The sequence below is a fragment of the Cygnus atratus genome, chromosome 1 (genome assembly GCF_013377495.2).
Source record: "Cygnus atratus isolate AKBS03 ecotype Queensland, Australia chromosome 1, CAtr_DNAZoo_HiC_assembly, whole genome shotgun sequence".
NCBI lineage: Eukaryota > Metazoa > Chordata > Aves > Anseriformes > Anatidae > Cygnus > Cygnus atratus.
Window position 1 is genome coordinate 101604633 of NC_066362.1, and position 21460 is coordinate 101626092.

General features: G+C 41.7%; 1 protein-coding gene and 1 long non-coding RNA gene across 2 annotated transcripts in view; one reads left to right on the top strand and one right to left on the bottom strand.

Annotated features, from left to right (window-relative positions):
- Positions 1-5616: 5616 nt before the first annotated feature.
- LOC118247577 (uncharacterized) lies at positions 5617-9771 on the bottom strand. The gene is made up of 3 exons (XR_004778488.2): positions 9652-9771; positions 5891-5983; positions 5617-5808 (listed from the first exon to the last, which is right to left on the bottom strand). It is a non-coding gene; the product is annotated as an uncharacterized LOC118247577 (long non-coding RNA).
- A 6544-nt stretch (positions 9772-16315) lies between these two features.
- The window catches only part of PRMT8 (protein arginine methyltransferase 8), a 78832-nt gene continuing 73687 nt past the window's right edge, over positions 16316-21460 (top strand). The window contains exon 1 of the mRNA XM_035545672.1: positions 16316-16404. Within this exon, the coding sequence (XP_035401565.1) occupies positions 16330-16404 (75 nt within the window). The 5' untranslated portion in view covers positions 16316-16329. The remainder of the gene's footprint in view (positions 16405-21460) is intronic.

Sequence of the window (21460 nt, forward strand, 5' to 3'; positions counted from 1 at the left end):
CCTCTGTGATGCGTTGCCTGTCCCCTGATTGGCTTGCTAGCGATTGTTAGCTGTTTTGCAATTGGCTTGTCAACTATAGGGGGTGTGGCTTATCCTCCCTATATACGGACCAAAGGAGGGGTGGGGGGGCGCAGTGTGAGACAGAATGTTGGAGAGGGGAGATGGTGGAATGTGCTTCAACTGGCAGTGGCAGCGGAAGAGGAGGAGGATGTGGCGGAGGAGGTGGCAGTGGTGGAGTAATCATAATATCATAGAATCACTAAGGTTGGAAGAGACCTCCAAGGTCATCTGGTCTAACCATCACCCTACTACCAATGTCACCCACTAAACTATGTCCCTAAGCACAAGGTCCAACGTTTCCTTGAACAGCCCCAGGGACGGTGACTCCACCAGATCCCTGGGCGACCCATTCCAGTGCCTGATTACTCTTTCTGAGAAGAAATGTCTCCTAATTCTAACCTATACTTCCCTTTGGTGCAACGTGAGGCCATTCCCTCTAGTCCTTTCACTTGTTACCTGTGAGAAGAGACTGACCCCCAGCTCCCCACACTTTCCTTTCAGGTCGTTGGAGAGAGCAACCAGGTCTCTGCTGAGCCTCCTCTTCTCCAGACTAAACAATCCCCGTTCTCTCAGCTGCTCCTCACAGGACTTGTGTTCAAGGCCATTCACCAGCTTCGTAGCCCTTCTCTGGACATGCTCCAGGGCCTCAATGTGCTTCTTGCACTGAGGTGGGAGAGGAGGAGGTGGTGGTGGAGGAGGAGTTAGAGGAGGTGGTGAAGGAAGAGGTGGAGGAGGTGGAGGAAGAAGAGGTGGGGAAAGAGTTGGAGGAGGTATTGGAGGATGTGGTGGTGACAGAGGAGGAGGAGGTGGTGCAGGATGAGGCGTTGCAGAAGATGGTGGAAGAGGAGGTGGTGGTGGAGGAGGTGGTGGTGGTGGAGGTGATGGTGGAGCAGATGGTGGTGGAGGAGGTACTTTCCTACCCTGATTTAAGCACTGGCTTCTGAAAAGTATAAACAGGTCCTTGCAATCTCAACGACTCTGTGTTGTTTTTTGGTTTTTGTTCTTTTTTTGTGTGTGTGTGACAAAGTGGATTTTTTTCAGTACAATGTTATGCCTTCAGGTCTTTATAAAGCTCCCTGTACACACTGAAAGGAGTGAGGCTATCTGCTGTTCAAGTGCAGAGGTGAGAAAACAGCAGACACAGGTGTGCAATGCTGGTGACAGAAGGAGAATTGTGGCTGTAGACTTCAGTGCTGAAATTCCTAAACTTCCTATGTTTGTCACCATTCTTTCTAAAACAGGAGTTTTACATGCTCATGTTAAGCGAAAAGGAATTGGCAATTTATGCCCAAAAAGCCTCACTGGGTGTCTCAGGTTCCTCACACAGGATGCTCCTGCCTGCCCCTGCCTCAGGTACAAATGCTGGCCCCGAGACTGAAGATGCACTGAGGCAATGCCCTGAGGGGCAGAGGAGGGATTTGAGGATTGGGGTGGCTTCACTTGTGGCAGAAACTTCCTGGCCACCTTGCTTTGCCTGCTAGGACATCGTGGTAGCAATGATCTTGAGCCCAAAGATGTCAGGAGTAGTTGCCAGGAACCACGTGTGCAAAGGTGGCTTCTCTGGGAGGTTCTGGTCATGAGCTCTGCCTGCCCCTCATCACAGAATCACAATATCACAGAATGTTAGGGATTGAAAGGGATCTTGAAAGATCATCTAGTCCAATCCCCCTGCCAGAGCAGGAACACCTAAATCACATCACACAGGAACATGTCCATGCAGGTTTTGAAAGTCTCCAGAGGAGGGGAGTCCACAACCCGCCCGGGCAATCTGTTCCAGTGTTCTGTCACCCTCACCGTAAAAAAGGTTTTTCTCATATTGAAGCGGAAACTCCTATGTTCCAGCTTGCTCCCAGTGTCCCTTGTCCTATCATTGGATGTCACTGAGAAGAGCCTGACTCCACCTTCCTGACACTCACCCTTTACATATTTATAAACATTAATGAGGTCACCCCTCAGTCTCCTCTTCTCCAAGCTAAAGACAGCCGGATCCCTCAGCCTTTCCTCATAAGGGAGATGCTCCACTCCCTTAATCATCCTCATAGCTCTGCGCTGGACTCTCTCAAGCAGTTCCCTGTCCTTCTTGAACTGAGGGGCACAGAACTGGACACCATATTCCAGATGTGGTCTCACCAGGGCAGAGTAGAGGGGGTGGAGAACCTCTCTTGACCTACTAACCACACCCCTTCTAATACATCCCAGGATGCCATTGACCTTGTTGGTCACAAGGGCACAGTGCTGACTCACAGTCATCCCGCTGTCCACTAGGACCCCCAGGTCCTTCTCCCCTTCACTGTTCTCCAGCAGGGCAGTCCCCAACTTATACTAGTGTCTGGGGTTGTTCTGGGGTCCATTTCACTTTTTAAAGGTTACAGGTAGACTATGCTGCCAGCAAATGGTTATAAAAATCTACTGGTAATAGCAAATCAATTATCTGGATGAGTGGAAGCTTTCCCCACAAGAAAGACTGACATGAACAGAGTAGTTAAGGCTCTATTAAAGGATATAATTCCAAGATATGGAGTCCCACAAATCAGACAGGGGGACTCATGTTATGCCTCATAAAACAACTTCATAAAGTCTCAGCGATCAAACAGGACCTACACACTCCAGGAGGAGAGAATGAATTGGACATTAAAAGAGAAAATAGCAAAAGTATGTATCCAATACTGGATTGAAGTGACTGGAGACCCTGAACTTAGCCCTATGGGATGTCTGAAATGCACCAAGGCAAACCCTTGGGCTAACAGCAAATTAAATTCTCTTTGGTAGACATTTAGCTCTACCAGGAACCTTTATCCCAGCTAAGACCAGCCTGTTAGACAGATGAACAAGTAACTCAGTACGTAATGTACTTGCAAAAATGATTTCAGCACAATCTTAAATATACACAATGTTATCAAGTAGTACCACCCAGATTACAGGTGCATAATATGCAACCGGGGAAATTATTTAGTAATTAAAATATTTTTATCAGAAAACCAAGCTAGACCCAAAATGAGAAGGACAGTATAAGGCTGACGATTTGCACAAATTATTAGACTATATATTAGATAATGTACAAAAAATCTTAATCACCATCCATCATGATGCAAAGGAAATACATACTCTTCTGAAGAGGGTTAAGAAGGATGGTGGATACCACTGGTGGGAAGAACTATTGGAGTGGTCTCCCACCACTAATGGGGTTTTAAATCTCATGTTACATCCAATCATTGCATTGATTATAACGTTGATAACAGTAGATAGTTAACTCTGTTTTGTGTGAAAGAGATAAAATATGTACTTTGAGGAAAGGGAAAGATGACCCAGGCCTTGGAGGTTTCTAAAGGATGATTAACTGAGGAACTGCTAATCAGAAAGACCATTATTTTGACATTCTTGAAGGAAACACCCAGACATATGCCCCTGATTATGTCACCAATCAATGTAAGGTGAATAGTTGGCTGAAAAACAAAGATTAGGAGTATTATAATGTGAAGTATCCATGAACTATCCTCATTATAATAGTAAAAATCACGCCCTTAGGCTGAAAGATTCCAGCCCAACAAGGGACCCTTCCTCTCTGAGGATGTATAGAATGATTCTGTCATGTTAGCAGTATGCTAACTGTGTAACCAGTTGGAGGCTAGGGGATTGTACAAACATGTAGATATATTGATAAGGGTTTGTACAAGAGTGGCACAGAAAATCCTTAGGGATGCCCAGCTTCGTGGGAAACCACCTGGTACCCACACATGCAACTGAAATAAACATCTCGATCTAGTATGTGGATTGGATCATTACACACCAGGTAACAAATCTGAACTTTTTATTGGACAACAGTGTCAATGACCTGTCTCTGTCTCTGTGTGTCTATCTAGGATACATGCTCAGCTTTGCTATTGGTTGCACTTGCAAAGGAGAAAGCAGCAGCTGTGTCTCCCAGTCTGGGCAGAGACCCTGGGTCCCCAAACACTTTGGTGGGCCCCAGCAGTGAGGCAGGAGCAGTTCTGGGCCAGAGTGGTTGGAGGAGGTGGCTGCATTGGCTGCACTTTTTACCTCACTTAACCAGTTTTTTATTGCAGAGCATAATGTCATGCAGTATAGAATATCCCTTTGGTCAGCTTAGGTCAGCTGTCCTGACTGTGCCCCTTCTCCACCTCTTGCCCACCCTCAGCCTACTGGCCTTTGGGAGTTGGGGGGAGTTGGAGTGACAGCCTTGATGTGGTGCCAGCAGTGCTCAGCAATAGGCAAAACACTGGTGTGACCCGCAGCTCTAGCTACACAGTGCAAAGCACAACACTATATGGTCTGCTGTGGGAAATGTTAACTCTATTACAGCCAGACCCTGCACATTGTGATGCTGAAGTAGAATTCTCAATGGAAATAATTGCAGATGTCTTCTTGGAAAACAAGCCCATCCTACACAGCTAGTACAGGGCTACCACATAAAGTTTGCACGTTTGTAAAAAAATAAAACAACAAAGCAACTTGTCACTTCATCCATAACACAATGCATGGAATGTTGTTGTGGTTATTTTTCCACTTCTGCTTTTCCTTGCTTATATGAGCAGCCATTGTCAGTGATCAGGAGGAGTAGGCTGTTAAGAGCATCGTTTCTGGCCATGTGAACTTGGTCCCAGGTTTCACCTAAGGTGCTTCACATTTAGGCTTTCCAGAAGGTAGAGTTGCACCTCTCCCCTTCAGGCTGATGTAAATGAGCAACTTCTGGATTTTAAACCTTACACTTGGCCGATAGTTTTGAGCTGTTGCACTTTAATTAGTGTAGTGAGTCACCAAACAAATAATCCTGTATAGTTCAATTCTGTTATTTCTACCAATTATGTGTTTTCTTCATGAGACCAAAAAAAGGCTGTCCTGGGTGACCATTTCTGAATCTGAAAGAACAGTTCTAATAAATATATACAAGTATCTTATGTATACAGTGGCCAGTTGTGCATCCACCATATGAATAGTGCCTGTCAACTGGCTTATGCAGACCATGAACTGCCTATGGGGATCTTGAGTGCTGTCAAAAATACCCACCTGCAGAACTCCTGTAATGGTGTGTCAAATACTTTGTTGTGAAAGCAACTAGGATTTCAACCAATCACCTCATATCATGTCAATCAATCACCTCAAATTAGTTAAGACAATTCTCAACCACCAGAAACTAGCTGTAGAGTGCTTCAGTCACTAAGACTGTGCTGAGCGTGCGCACTGGCACAGGTATAATACCCATCTATACTGTGATGGTAACTTGTTCCAAATGAATATATCTGTATAAATAAATATCAGGTAGGGAATTACAGATTGCCAGAAGTGCTTAGAAAGCTGAGAAATCAGGTTGGTTTTAAACTGTAAAATTAAATTTTTACTAAATTCATTTATTAGCAACACACTTCTTGATAACAGTTCTTGTACAATACTATCTTAACTACATATACAAAACTGTTACTCTATAACAACCATATTTTAAATTACTTGTGAGTATACAATATCATGGAACTGATGCTGTACAGTTAGCACTACTGGCTCTTAGTCACAGAAGTCAGGATGATCAGCAACAAACCAAGCTGGAATATCCTGAAGTTAGGGAAGCCCATTGTCTCCTTCAGGAGAATCGGTCTCCTCAGGCATCTGGAATTCACTGAGTCGACTCTCATTTAGAGCAGAGAGAATTTGATGGTACCCATATGGTACCCAGGTCTAGTGGGTTTCTTGGAGGAACCTTGACGTTCCTACGTGTGGAGCTGGGCCTGTAGAGCGCTGAGCAGTTACCACTCCTTTAGGATGCCGGTGGCATCAGTGGCTTTTTATTTTGCAGCATCTGTGCCACAAGTATTCTTACCTGATCTGGATGGAATTCTGACACTGGAACAAGTGAGAAATACTGTAGTTGGGGATGTTACCCTTTTTCTCTCTCTCATGTTTCATCTATTACCTGAAGGAAACAAAGCAAACCATGAATATAAAGGTCCCAAAGGGACCCCATTCAAGACTTACCCTGGGTTCTTATACCCATAAAATCATTTTGCCCACTGTATTCCAGTCAGATCCTGACACACATACCAGATTGGAGGTTCTTTGTTGTGGGGCAGGATGACTACTGTTATCTCTGGGGACAGGCTCCCATATGGCATCATCCTTGGTCAGCACATCCTCCCTTCCCCCATTGGTATCACCCAGAGCCTCATACAATGTGACTCACTGTTGCTCAATCACCACTACGTACAACGTAGAGTTCATGCTGCAGCCTAAGGCTTCACCAAATTTACTCTACTAATGTCAAGCAATAGCTACCCGAGTTCCTTACCTACCAGTGGTTTCTTTCCTTTTCACTGATTATTACACTAACAGTTTATAGCTTCCACAAGCCTTTGCCATAGCCACAAACTAAAGGAGAAACTTGAATTTCAATCTTATATCACAATAAAAGCTTAAAATTAGATAGATCAAGCCACAAGATCCATTCATGATCGTTGTCTTCTTAGGGTATTTTCTAATGTGAAAAATTTTGTCTCTTTCATTCACAACTATAGTTGTGCTGAAGATAATACAGTGTTTAGATATGGCAGAGTATCACTCAGCCACAATAACTTTTAAAAATCTAATCTAAAACCATATAAAACACGTTTAGCCCAAGGGAATAATGAAGATTAGACTATTTATTTGACAGTGCTCTCTACCTGACTATGTCCTAGACCTCTCCTGCTGTCTTCCTCTTGCAAACCACAGTGTGAAGAGTTTTGTTTGATCTTTGATACTGCAAATTTTAAGATTCTAATTGGCAATAAAACATGTTTGGTTTGTGCTTTATCTGTGTTTGGATGGAAAAAATATTTGGTAAATCTTTGTAATACGTGATCATGTCCTATTATATTACCTGAAATGAAAATCCGGGTGGTGTCTTTGCGTTTAGGGAGCATTTTGTATTCTCTTCAAGCATGTGCAAAATAAAGAATGTACAGCAATCAACTAATTCTCCACAACCCAAAAGGCAGATTAATATTACAGGTTAATATGAATTTAGATATTAATATTGTAGATTGCAATACTGGAACAGAGTAAATAACAGGCATACAGTAAACCGGAGGCAGAGACTAAGCTTCTAACCACGTGTATTTCACCCATACGTGTCAGAAATTTCAATAAGCTTTCCCATTAAAATTGTTCTTCAAGGTCTATACTTCTCTTTGACCATCATTTCCAGGGACCTTTATAGGATTTACTGTGGCTTAAAGCTATATATTTTTATTTATTTACTCTGACAGCAAGACACAGAGTAACATATTATTTTTGAGAACATCAGGTCTCAAATTTCTCGAGCCATTTTCTCCCAGAATGAACATGACCTTTCACATGCCACTTTGAAAACATGCCTTAAATATACTTGTAACATGAATCTTCTATGTTTTTAGATTACTCTAGGTTTCCTTTCACCTGCCTACCTTCTTTGGAAGTTGGTACACACATGGATTAAATACTTCCAAATCATCATTTTTATGTATTTCTAGAACATAAAGTGCATGAGAGAACATGTGCCTTTTTCTTACACTTTAGACTGATTGTATTTAATTTATTGGGGACCATCATCAGGCAGTATTATAAGCAAGTACGACCTAGCTTTGGTTCAGTTCTAGACTAGTTCTGGAAAATAAGCCACATTGCTCCAGCTCATGAAATACATGCAGACTTTCTTATTTTTCTTGTTTTTGTGGGATGCAACAGGATTTGGGCAATTCTGTCTGGAAGAGGAAGGAAAAATGTAAACTGGGAAGAAAATAATGCCAACCCCCTATCACAATTAAAGTTGCTTGCTTGTCAGTATTTACAGCTGAACTCACGAGCATGTGTTGAAAGAGAGTTGTTGAGCAAATACTGAGACACGTAACAGAATGAATTACTCTATATGACAGTTATAGAAGAGAATAAGACAGACAGCTATCTGCCAGACCTGACTTAAATGGCTGCAGTGATTCTCATAGACCTTCTATTTAAAACACCTTATGAGAGTGCTCTCAAAATGTTATGCATATCCCTGAACATGGTAAATAAAATACCTCCAGCATTTTCCAACCTAACAAGAAATCAATAGTCAATCCCACAACAAAGGTGAGAGAGAAAAAGAAAAAAAAAGAAAAAGAAAAAAAAAAGGAGAGTTGACGATGGGTGAAAAAGATAAAGTGAGAGAAACCAAGAATCACAGAATCACAGAATGGTTGAAATTGAAAGAGACCTCTGGAGGTCTTCTGGTCTGATACCCCCAGCTCTAGCAGGACCAAATCGAGATGGCTTCTGGATATCTCTAAACAGAGACACGCCTCAATGGGCAACCTATGCCCAGTCCCCTGCACAGTGAAAAACTTTTCTGATGTTCAAGGGGAAACTGCTGTCTTTCAGTTTGTGCCTATTGCCTCTTGTGCTGTCACTGAACCACAGAATCACAGAATCATCTAGGTTGGAAGAAACCTCCAAGATCACCTAACAAGTGAGCTAACACTAACAAGTCCTCCACTAAACCATATCACTAAGCTCTACATCTAAACATCTTTTAAATACCTCCAGGGATGGTGATTCAACCACTTCCCTGGGCAGCCCATTCCAACGCCTAACAACACTTTTAGTAAAGGCACCACTGAAAAGAGCCTGACTCTGTCCACTTTGCACCTTCTCTTCAGGTACTTATCTACATGAAGATGCCCCCAAAGCCTTCTCTTCTTTAGGCTTTTCGGGCCCACCTCTCTCAACCTTTCATCAGAGGAGAGACGCTCCAGTGCTGTAATCATCTTTGTGGCCTTTGTTGGATTCTCCTGAGTATGTATGTCCTTGTCTCTCCTGCACTGGGGTGCTTAGAAGTGGACACAGTACTCCAGCTGTGGCCTCACCAGTGCTGAATAGAGGGGAAGGATTACCTCCCTTGACCTGCTGAAAATACTTTGCCTAATGCAGCCCAGAATACCAATGACCTTCTTTGCAGCAAGGGCACATTGCTGGTTCATATGCAACGTTGTGTCCACCAGGACCCCCGGTTCCTTTTCTGCCAGGCTGCTTTCCAGCCAGGCATCCCCCAGCATGCACTTGTGCCTGGGGTTGTTCCTCCCTAGGCACAGGACTTAGCACTTCTCCTAGTTGTGCTTCATTAAGTTCCTGTCAGCCCATTTCTCCAGCCTGTCAAGGTCCCTCTACATGGCAGGGTGACCCTCTGGTGTATCCAACACTCCCACGTTTTGTGCCACCAGCAAACGGCCTGGGGGTGCACTCTGCCCTGTCATCCAGATGATTAATGAAGATGTTAAACAGGACTGGACCCGGTATTGACCCCTGGGGTACTCTACTAGTTACTGGTTCTCAGCTAGACTTCATGCCACTGACCACTACCCTCTGGGCCCAGTTTTCAAAGCACCTTACTGTGGATTGAAGATGACAGACAACAGCGACATTAGGCAAAAAAAAAAAAAAAGACAGAAGTAATCTCAATTATTTCAGCTTCATCAATGGTCTAGTCAAATTCCTTTAAGCCTGTATGACACAACAATTTAAAAGTTAAAGTACATACTGTAACCTAAGAGGAAAAAAAAAAAAACGAAACTACTAAGGTATCATACTTACAAAGCAACAAAATACCCTGTTTGAATGAAATCAGGATATTTTTACTTCTCTGACCTTCACCTCATACTTGTTAAGGAAAGTAGCTGTAGAGAAAAGCAGGGCAGATGAAACAGAAATGGGTCTTTCATTTAAATATAAAAATTCCATCTGATTCCTGCAAACGAGACAGAAAGAGTTTTTCACAAAAATGAAAGTTCTTTAAAAGCCATCACACAAGAGCAGAAAGTGACAATATAGCATGGAAGCTGGTAATTTCCATTTCATTTCAGTAAAGATTGGGTACATGCTTCTGAGAGTACCTCACCTTTCTTCTGATATGCCGTGTGCCCAGATGAAATGTTCTCTGTCCACTGATAGCTTATGAAGGAGAGCATTACAAAGTAGTTTAGCTCTTCAAACAAATACATACCCCTTCTCTACTGTGAGCACTAAACAAAATGCAAGCAATAGTCTTTTACTTCTCTGAACATATTTTTTTCTGTTAACACGTTGGCTGCATTATCAAATCATTTTGGTACAGACGCGTACATACAGATTCTTTGTTTTTCAAGGCTTCAGGAGAAATATCATTTCACAGAATCACACAGAATCACAGAATCACTGAGGCCGGAAAGGACCTCTGAAGATCACCTGTGGTGGTGCATATCTCCCCCTCGCCCTTGCCCTTGCCAGGGCACTCTGCAATCTCAGGATAAACTAACATTATGTTCTTGCCACTGTTACAAGTTCAGTGAGTTGGGATGATTAGGCACTCCATAACTGTACCTGGAACTCCTGCTACCTGGATACCAGAACTGTACAATATGGAAGGTACTGGAATGTATGGTTGTATGGTTGGTGGGCAACACAAGAATTACCTAACTTGAATTGTGGCCAGGATGGAAAAATACTTCCTAAAGCCAATCACCTCATGGTCCTCTAAATACTACTAATAGTACCCCCTGAGATGGGATGGGTCTCAGGGCAAGACTCCTCAAGGTTCAATGGTCCACTGTATATGCAGATGTAAAGAAGGGTGAGTAATTCACCAAAAGATGAAAAGTTCTTGACCATGCAACTAAGTTTAGAAATCCCCAAAACCTTGTTGTACAGAAATCCCTAATGCCTCACTGTATAGAAATCCCCAATCCCTTGCTCTATAGAAACTGCTAATATCTTACCATAATTCGTGTGTGAACCTTGCCATTTATGAAATCTTTAACTACTTTGCTGTTCTGATTGTAGCAAAAACTACTGAATTATTGTGTTAAATAGGCTAATGATTAACTGATGATTAAGTGCTACTAAAAAGAAAACAAACTAACAAACTAACAAAAACAGTCTAATTTGTGATTTACCATAAAAGAATTAATAAATCTTGAATTGTTGATACATCAGACCTGTGTAAAAATTTCATCTGAGACATCACCTAGTCCAATCCTTACATGCAAAGGACTATCAACTAGACCAAATTGCTTGATTTTGAATATCTCCAAGGATGTAGACTCAAAATATCTTTGGGCAACCTCTGTTTGGTCACCGTCACAATATAAGGTTGTTTTCTTGTTTTTTTTTCTTAGCATTCAATGTCCCGTATTTCAATGTGTGCCCATATCCCAAAGGAAGGACTGGTTTTTTTATAACAGAACACTCAAGCGTAACAAATGCAATAGTTTAACACTGATCCATGGCATGTGAATATTTATTGTGACCTATAGTGCTCTTCTACTTTAAATTCTCCTATCTTCAGCTGTTCCATCACCGTTAAACATTCTTTGCCTGTCATGGCTACCCTGTGCTTCTCCACTTGCTACAGATTTGTTCACTTTCCCTGTCAGTCCTCTTCTGCCAGTCCTCCACCTGACCTGCTTCATTTTCCACATTTTCTTTTCCTTTCCTTATTCATCCTTATAATTCCAGTCCATGCAGTTTAACTGGAGCACTTTGATTGTCGATCTATTGCCATTGCTTTGAAATGATGCCAAATTGTCAATGCTTGAAGTACATCTTACCCACTTCATTGGGATCATTACAGCAGCACCCTCATTTCATCTTCTTCCCCCAAAAATTTATTTTGGAGAGAAAGTTTAATCAGAGGAAAAGATGTTCTCTTGTTCATGTATGTGTTTTTCTTTAGCTGATCACATATTTCAATGATGTTGCAACAGAAACAAAATGGCTTTCCTTGATGTATAAAGTTCAAAGGGTTGTGCTTCTTTATGCAGCAAGATGCTTTTTTTTGGCCAGCATTTAGTCTGAATTTCCCAAGCCATGACTTGAAGCTGTTGCATTCTTCATGTCACCTGACATTACCAAGAGGAGTTTGGTTCTATCGTCTAACAATTCTTAAAGCTAGTCATAAGCCACTACTGAGTGCTTGACCTCCACTGCACCATACCCAGCAAGCTCTACTTTCCCCAGAGGTTTTGTGCCATAACAGACCATCTTGGTAATCATCCATTGAACCATCTCCAATGTGCCCACCTATTTCTTGAACCAGGGGACCAAGAACTGGACAGAGAATCAAAGATACAGTCTCAACTATACCACATAGACAGATCATAACTTCCCTTGATTCATAGGCCACATTCCATTTAATGCAGCTAATCATTCAGTTGACCTCTTATGCAGTGAAAAAGCATAATGAATCATATTCAACCTAGCTCTACACTCCTATCCTGTAACCCCTAGATGCTTTCTACCAGGACTGCTCTGCAGTCAGATTCTCAGTCTGTACCTATGCATGGGCTTATTTTACCTCAAATGCAGACCTGTGGATTTCACCCAAGCTAATGGCAAAACTGGGAACAAGCCTGATCCTCCAGAGGGTTAGAACCACAATATTGCCACACTGAGCAAGTAACAGAGCATTTGCAGCCACAGCTGCTACTATAGAAATAGGAAGTAATAAATGCTTCCTTTTTCATTTTCTCTTCAGCTCTACTCTACTTCTATTTGTGACCTTCATATTTACTTTACATATCATGCATTCAAATTCAGAATGTTTTTGACATCTCTTAGCTTTGTTACAAACACACTTTTACTATTATAAAACTATTATATATGTGACAGTGCTGTTTTCTTTGAGATCTAACAAAACAAGGGGTCAGAAATATGTTCCAAAACTCAGTCTCAATGGCCTACTTTCATTCTTAAGTATTCTCAGTTTCGGTGTTCCTGTGAATTTCAGTATCAACAGGAAATTGCACTGAGGCCTGTATGAAGGTCTGGCCAAGTATATGTGCGTACACATACATATTTGTATGTTTAAACACAGTGGTTTCAGTCTTTGAAAAGATATTTCTAATTGATTCTTGCAAGGAATAACTTCAACACACAAACTGAGTAAAAAAAAATAATAAAGTTCTGAAGGACAAATAATTTTCCCTTTGAAATAAAACAGCTTACAGCAAATGGTGTGTTTTCAAGGCAGTTTCCTCAATCACACATAGAGCATAAAAGGAGGACTGGAGGAGTGAGGACACGAACCATCTGGAAGATTTTCAAATGAGTTCAGGGCCAAAATACTCATCCTTATGCTGGAAACCCTGAGACTGGAAGGTTTTCCTGTAAAGTGCTTTTTCCTTCTGTAAAGCACTAGGTTCAAGGATGAGCAGTCAGGTATCGTGTGTTAAGAAAGAAGTGGAAGAAGATGAGAACAAATGCCAGGTCAAGTCACATAATATCTGAAGTGGAAGAAGGAAGGATCTATATCAAATCTCTGCCTGCTAGTTTTGCTAGTTGCTGAGTGCTTTTGAAAATCTGATGCTTCATTTAATTGACTAAAGAGCGATTGAGCTGAAACTAGAAATACAGACTTAGCTGTCAAAGAAAAATGGAAAACATGTCCTAGAGTTGTTTTGAGTAATCTACTTCTTGTTCTCTATATAGAACACAGGTTTACTCTAAAAGGTTTTATTAAACTAATCTTAGCTATGTGTATTACCTGAAAATAAAGAAGATACTCTAAAAGGTTTTATTAAACTAATCTTAGCTATGTGTACTACCTGAAAATAGAGAAGATACATGAAAACTATGTAGGTCAGCCAAAATGCATGCTGACTAAAATTTCATGCACTTGCTAATTATCAGATATTCATGACATACCAGAAAAAAACAAAATGAAAAAAAGGATTGCAGAGACTTTCATTTTCTATTTGCACATTTTTTTTTCTTATCCCTCCATCTAGAAATCAAAGTTAATTAATGAGAAAATGTTCCATAGCCCAAGACTAAGGGCAACTTTGGAATACTCTAAAATAGCTACCTATGAATTTTCATGTTTTGAAAGTTTTAAGACCTTCAAGAGCTCTATGAACGTCCCCTCAAAAACAGGGAAAATGCCCTGCTTCCACATCTGTTGCCATTTGAACCTTATACAGAAAGAGTGTGAAATAAATTCCACTTTATAAATAAAAGACTAGTGGGTGATTACTGAAAAAATTTAGCAACAGTATGTACCTAATGAAAGCTCTTGAGATGTTAGGATAAATTTGATCTGAAAGGAAAAGCAGGCTTCTGAACAACTGAATAATCAAATGGCTTTGCAAAATATCTTACAGAGGCCCAGTATGAAACTGCATGGCATGTGTCTCTAAAACATACTCTCATATTCGGAAACATTTCCATATCGTACCATTGTCCCCTACATGGCATGTTCTCATTGCCATTTGACATATCAGCATGTCACATACCTTCAGCTTCCCTGGGTTGCTTACTTCTATGTGATTTATTGCATATCCATGAAATCTGCTGCACACCTGCTGATCTGTGTTTACTCTGAACACAAATTTATCGAAGTCATTCAAGTAAAAGGCAGAAATTAGCTTATTTAATTTCTTTGCACCTAGTTCCTTATCTCCATGGGGTGGGAGAATATTTTTGCTCTCTGCTCCTTAATTTATATTCTCTATCCCCATTCCTCCACCCCTGGAATATTTCAGCCTCCTGTGCACGGGTGCCTCCTGTGGTTCTGGCAGTAGCTGATGACATGTCAGTATTGTAGAGCTCAGCTGAGGATAAGCTGTAATTAAAAGACATTAAAATAGTGTGTAGGGGACAAAAAAGCAAAATCTATCACTATCTCTCACTGATGTAGCATCTGAGCAGGATACATGCTTAAAATAACACACAGAAAATAATCTTTCAAACCTTTTCTTCAGGTCTCTATTGACACCCCCAGAAGAAATGATTTCAAACTATTCAGAGAAAAGCAATCCTGCTCTAGTCCTTGAAATCCTACAAGCTACACACACCCACACACCTGCATTATTTCCTCACCTCCTCCGTATAAAAACAAAACAAAAACGTGAGAACAGTGGGCTGGAAATGGAGCTGCAGAATGTGAAGTTGGAAGGATTAATTATGTAACACACCCCCACTCCTACCCATACCCACAGCAATACGAGTGAGGTAAACCTAATTCTCCCAACTGGAAACTCCGAACTAGAAAGGAGAAAGCGATGGAGGGGATGGAGGAACAACAGCTCGATAAACATGTCAACAAAATGAGTGGAACGTTGTGATGCATTGTCATGGAGGAAGATGGCATTATGTAAAGATGTCTAATAAATGAATAAATAAATAATCCAAGCTTACAAAACATCCTTAGCCCCAGCGAGACCTCTTCTTCCCCACCCCCCTCTCACCCTCCCTCCCACCCACCTTTTTCAGCGGTAGCTGCATCCAACCTGAAACTGTATTTTTACAATTCATGGTTATCCGATGGTGTGGATCCTGCTGAAAAATTCAAGTGAAACAGAAGATGGGTGCACATACAGGAAATTAAGATAAATTAAGAAACCAGGTTTGCTACTTGGAGCAAAGAACTCGGAGGAAAGAAGCTGAAGTAGGCTTCTTCAGCAGCCCTGTAAGATCCTTGACGAGTATCTTTGCAAAGAAAATATTGCTGATTTGAAAGATGAGACAGGATGGAAAATGTTGCATGCCTGTGTGAGAGGGAGACAACGTAGGTGTGCGTGGGTGCGTGCCTGTGTATGAGAGGGCGTAGGCAACGAGTGGGGGGAGCTTGAGATAATGCTTTTCTACGAAAGTCACGTGAGTGCAATTCCCAGAGAAGGGCACTGAGCATTTAACAAAAGTGGAAAGGGAGGAGAAAGATTGCTCTTTCAGAAGACATTAATGGAAAGACAGTGGCAAATACTGTGATCATCTTTAAAGGAAGTTTCCTGGAGACCTAGAGAAAAAGAAGCCCAAAGAAGGAAACTAAAGGGCTATGATTTCCTTGTCCTGTTGCTTTGTCTCTGGCTCCCTCTGCCTCTGGAAGAATACCCACAGGACACAAAGATGCCCAGCTGGTCACTGCACGCCCAAGTTCGGTTTAGCTGGTGCTTCTCTCCTGTTTAGCCTGACTGCTTTCTCTGAAGGGGAGGATTCGCAACCCGACAGCCCTTTAGTTTAACCTGAAGAGTGTGTGCCGCCTCTCTGATCATCTTAAGAGCCTACTAGAAGCGCAAGTGAGAGGAAAAGAGGAGAACTTGCAAGTGCCCAAGGAGCTCCTGATGCCAAAAGAAGATAAACATTCCTGTGGATGAAGCAGAAAGAACAGAGAAGACTGATTTATTGCTGCTTTCCGTAATATTTTTCTCCCTGTCCTCTGGCACACACAAGTGTTCGGAAATCTTTGAAAACATAAAACAAAACACCAACCCCGAAGCCCCAACCCCTTGGCTAGCTCTTATGGGAATGAAACACTCCTCCCGCTGCCTGCTCCTGAGGAGGAAAATGGCGGAGAACGCTGCCGAGAGCACTGAGGTAAGGACGCGAGGCAAAGCCCTGCACCCCAACTCCCCCACCCCCCGGGCTCCCTTAGCAGAAACAGCAGTAAGCGCAGATAAACTTTCCTGGATCCTTCGGCATGTCCCTGCCTCCGCTGTTCTATGGTTTTCTGCATGTGCTCCCACCCTCCCGCTCCGTTCCCCCCTGGCAGAGAACTTTGCACTCGGCTGGACCGTCTCGTCGCTCAGGCGGCTTCCCGGAAGCAGCTGCTCTACGGCTTCTTCCCGAGAGGCTCGGTGAGCGAGAGCGGGCTGGCTAGAGGAGAGGCTTTGTGTCGCTATGGGGAACGGGGAAGGGGGGGGGGCGGCGGTAAGGGAGAGGGGGCTGTTACTGTGTGTTTGAGGAGGCTGTCATGGACAAAGAAGGTCTTTTTCTACAGCACCTTGGCCAGCTCCTAGTGTTTCTTTCGCCTGAGAGAATGCAGTGGTGGGGCAGGACTACTTGGGGGAGTTAAGGAAAATATATCTCTGCAGCACCCCAGTTATCACCAAGCGCAACTGCCTGAGCAAGGAGCGGAGGGCAGGAAGAGCATTTCCCCTTGCGCCTGGCTCATCTGAGCTTTGCATTTCATTTGGGCTGAGTGGGTATCCTGCGAGCTCTCCATTTTTTCTTCAAGAAATCAGCTGCCCCCCTCCCCCAAATAATGTTTGGTTCCCTCAACCTTTCCCATCTCAGCAACAGCCCTCATTTGCTTCCCTAGGGTTGTCTTGACCTGACTGAGTCTTCTTAAATGATACAGCGGTATGCAATGTCTCAGCTCTGGGAAAGCAGAAGGATGCAGGATGCAATCCCAGTTTCTCTGGGAGCATGTGAGAAGGAGGCAGGCAAATGTGCTAATGCGTGCCAAACTCCCCGTTTCTATTAATAGACTGTGCCTAACACTCCCACTGAACATTTAACGTATGGTTACGCGACATACAGCACAGCCATGTGCGGGCCCCCAAGGATATTGCACCCCAATCAACTTCAACGGCTTTGCCATTACATGCGCAGGTAACACTGACCCTCCTTCCCATTGCCCTGCAGATAATAAAGAACAAAAGCACCGCTTCAGTATTAGTGAGAACATGACTTCCCCCTCTTACTTCTTCCCATGTCTCTGCCAAATGCCTCCTGCTTTCAATTAGTCCTCACAGTAGGTATCCTGCTCCCTCACGAATCCCATGTTACTCCTCCTAATAGGGCAATAGTGCTCCCTCTGCTAAGAAAGATGTGCTTGATGTTTATAAATATGCCTGCATTGCCATGCCAGATGAAGACCAGAATTATCTTAAAGTAGTTTAATGTAAGCAGTAAATCAAAGAAAGTGCCTGTTACTGCATTACAACTCCATAGAGTACCGTTTGCAGAAGATACATCTATATGTAGCAAGAAGTCTAGCTGCACATCTGTAAACTGTCATAGTACTGACAGAATGTATTACATTAAATGACCCAGGATACTGGACCGTATTGCAGGGAGAAATATACAGGCATAACCAGTTCATTTTAAAGCCCCTATTCAGTGGAAATCATCTTTAGATGATAGCAGACAAATAGGTGAGAGAAGATTTTTTAAATATTCCTCTTCTATTTCAGCTCTGTATTAGTACATTTTTGTTGTTTCAACAGCTTTGCTTTTCTGTTTGTGCAATGCTGCACACACTGCAATGTGCTGTTATGGAGAAGGCTTTCTTAACGATAAGTTTCATTACAATGCTGCATACAGGACTATATTAAAATGCTGTGCTTCCTCTCCTCAGAGTATCCACCAGTGACAGATTTGTGAAATGAGAGTGAAAATGTTGTAGATTAGGCATCTTCTAATGTGCCTTAAAACCAGAAGTGTTATACTCATAACATGTGCCAAGATATTTCCTATTTTATTAATTTTCATCTTAGTGATGTTAAGCTCTGTTTTGTTCTGAGAGGTCTTAGAAATGCTCCAGATAAAATATGCCAGGACCTTTGAAGCTCTTTCACTAGTCAAGCATCTATATTTAGCAAAGTCATATGATACCAGTTTGACCTTCAAACCTATATTTCTCTGACTTTCTTTTGAGGTTATCAAATGTTCTGTGACAGAAGGAATGCAGATCAAAGCACCTCACTTTTGGAGTTGTCATGGTGTAGGAGAAAATTAGGAATTGGTATAAATTTGCTTCATTTGAAACCAGTTGTTTTTCACTAATGTTCAGGGTCTGATACTCATTGAATTTCTGAAGTATTTTGTTGCCATGGTGACAGGCATGATTTGAAAAATGTCATCCAGAGAGAGATGAACAGTTAAAACACTTAACAAATGGTCAAAATGTCCCACTGGCAAATCATTCCAAAAAAACATTATAGTTCTTATTCAGACTGATTTGAAGTTCCTAGTGAACATATGATACAACGTCACAGTAAAATACATTGTTTTGTTGAAATCTACCACAACTAAAAGAGTCTTAATCTTTTCAAGGTCAAATATGGCAAGTATACTGTTTCAGTAGTAGAACAGTTTACAAAGAATATGTTAAAACAGAGAACATGGACTCTGTATGAGAAACATTTTACTCTCTTGATTCCCCTCTGATGACCATCATGCTATCTTCTTAGCCCCAAAACCTTTAAGAGACGATGACAGCAAGTCTAGACAAATGAAAACCAAAGCTACACTATGTCAATACTCACGATATTCTGCAAACAAGGATACAATGTAGTAAAAAAGCAATATCTCACCACTAAACTTACAATACCTTGTTACCAGATTGTACAAACATCTACATTATCAGTATACCCACAGGTTTATATCTTGATCCAAAGCCTAGTTAAGTGAATAGAAGTCTTCCCACAAGTGCAGATGGATATTGGATCAAGCTAAAAATAGTTCTGTAATTTTATTCAACAATTATGTAAGTGTGCTGATAACAGCCAGATATCAGTCTGTCTGCCAGAGTTTTAACTGGAACAGTTTTTGCTTTTTTTCTTGTGTTTATAGGAGTCTAAGTGCTTTGTAGAATAGTAAATGTCAATGGAAATAAAACCCTCAAAAGTCCTTTCTGTTTAGAGCCTCAGTGAAGGCAATAGGGGTCCCACTAATATAAAACTTGCTAGAATGGTTTCAGATAATGTTTTTCAGATTTCGAAGATTGCAAAATGAAAACAATTACTTAGAAAGTTTTTATTCCCCTAGGCCATCCCATGAACTTCAAGAGAACATTGTTCATTGGAACAAAAGCTCTAGAATCTCTCAGAAAAACAATATAAAAAATTAATCTCTGTATCTTTAGTCAAGAAAGAAGGCTTGTATACATAAATCAGGTCTGTTTTCATAAATAAAGGTCCATAATTGGGTTCTCTACAGATAATCAAATGCATTCAGACAGAAAACAAAATAAAAGATAAATTGTTCTTTGTAGAACATACACATGAAGATTTCTCAAATGTCACAGTGCTGACCTGCCATGGATGTCAGCTTGTGGAGCTTTTTATATTAAATGTAGGTGGATATTCACGGAAGCCATATTAATAGTAGGCCTGATATCAGTGGTGGGAAAGAAATTGAAAGAAGTGAGATTTCCGAAGGAGATATGTGCATGAGTGTGTCTGGTGAACTTGTGCCAGGTGAAAGGAATAGCAAAAAGTGCCAAGGTTTATGTACACATCCAACAAATATACACATCTACATGTAATAGGTTAGTTATTCACTTCAAAGTGGCAAACATTAATTTAAAAGTGGCAAAACTTAGATTCTAGGACCTGAAACTGGGATCATTTTGTAGAATGCACAGTGACTTCATAAGATGCAATTCTCATGCTGAAGACTTTGCAGTGTTGATAGAAAAGAAGTCTGTTGTACTGCAGAGAAAAGAGAGATTAGGCAATTTATCAATGGTAAAAAAAATAGACTCCTCCTTGCAGGTCCTATTATATAAACCTTAGGTTCTGGTTAGAAAAAAAAATCTTTTGAAGATTTGAATTAACAGACATAATGGACATGCTTCCCCATACATATGAGTGTAACTGTTACAGTATCATGAGATTGTTTATGCACATTTCTCCAGCCAGTCCAGGTCCCCCTGCACGGCAACACGTCTGAAGTGGTTTTATTAGACACTCTTCACAATTCTGTGTCATCTGCAAATTTGTTGAGGGTACACTCTGCCCCGTCATCCAGGTCACCGGCACATACGTTAAGCTGTATATGACCCAGTATTGACCCCTGGAGGTACATCACTAGTGACTGACCTCTGGCTGGACTCTTCCACTGATCACTACCCACTGGGCATGGCTGTTAGACAGTTTTCAGTCCACCTCTTTATCCAGTTATTTAACCCATAGTTCATCAGCTTGTGTATGGGAGACAGTGTCAAAAGTCAAGACAACATCCAGTGCTCTTCCCTTATCCACCAAGCCAGTTACCTCATCAGATGCAGAAAACTAGATCAGTTTTCTTAAGCTCAATTTCCCCTTTGTAATTCCATGCTGACTACTCATGGTCACCTTCATGTCTTTCATGTGGACATAATCCTGGAAGTTGTTTCCAAGATTATTTGCTCCATAAGCTTCCCAGGAATTGAGGTGAGGCTGACTGGCCTGTAGTTTCCTCAATCCTCCTTGCTCTTTTTCAACAATGAAAAGACATTTCTTTTTTTTCCAATCTTCAGGAATCTCTCCCGGTCAGCATGATGAAAGATTATAGAGTAGCCCTGCAATGACATTGACTGGCACCCTCAGCACATGCAGATACATCCTGTTAGACTTCTGGGATGTATGTAGGTCTGGTCGGCCTCAAACATTCCCCAATCTGATCCTTCTCCAAGTGAGAATGAAGCTTCCTTGATCCAGGCTCCTGTGTTCTCTATGACATGGGATTCCTGAAGGCTGATCTTGCTAGAAATGACCACGGTGAAGAACACACTGAGTACCTTGGTCTTTTCCATGTCCTTTGTCACCAGGGCTGCTTCCTCATTTAATGTATTAGAGCTTCCTTGAAATTCTCCATTGGAATTTGTTTTTACCAGCTCCAGCACTGTCTCACAAATGTTTAATCAATGGTTAAGCTCAGAAAT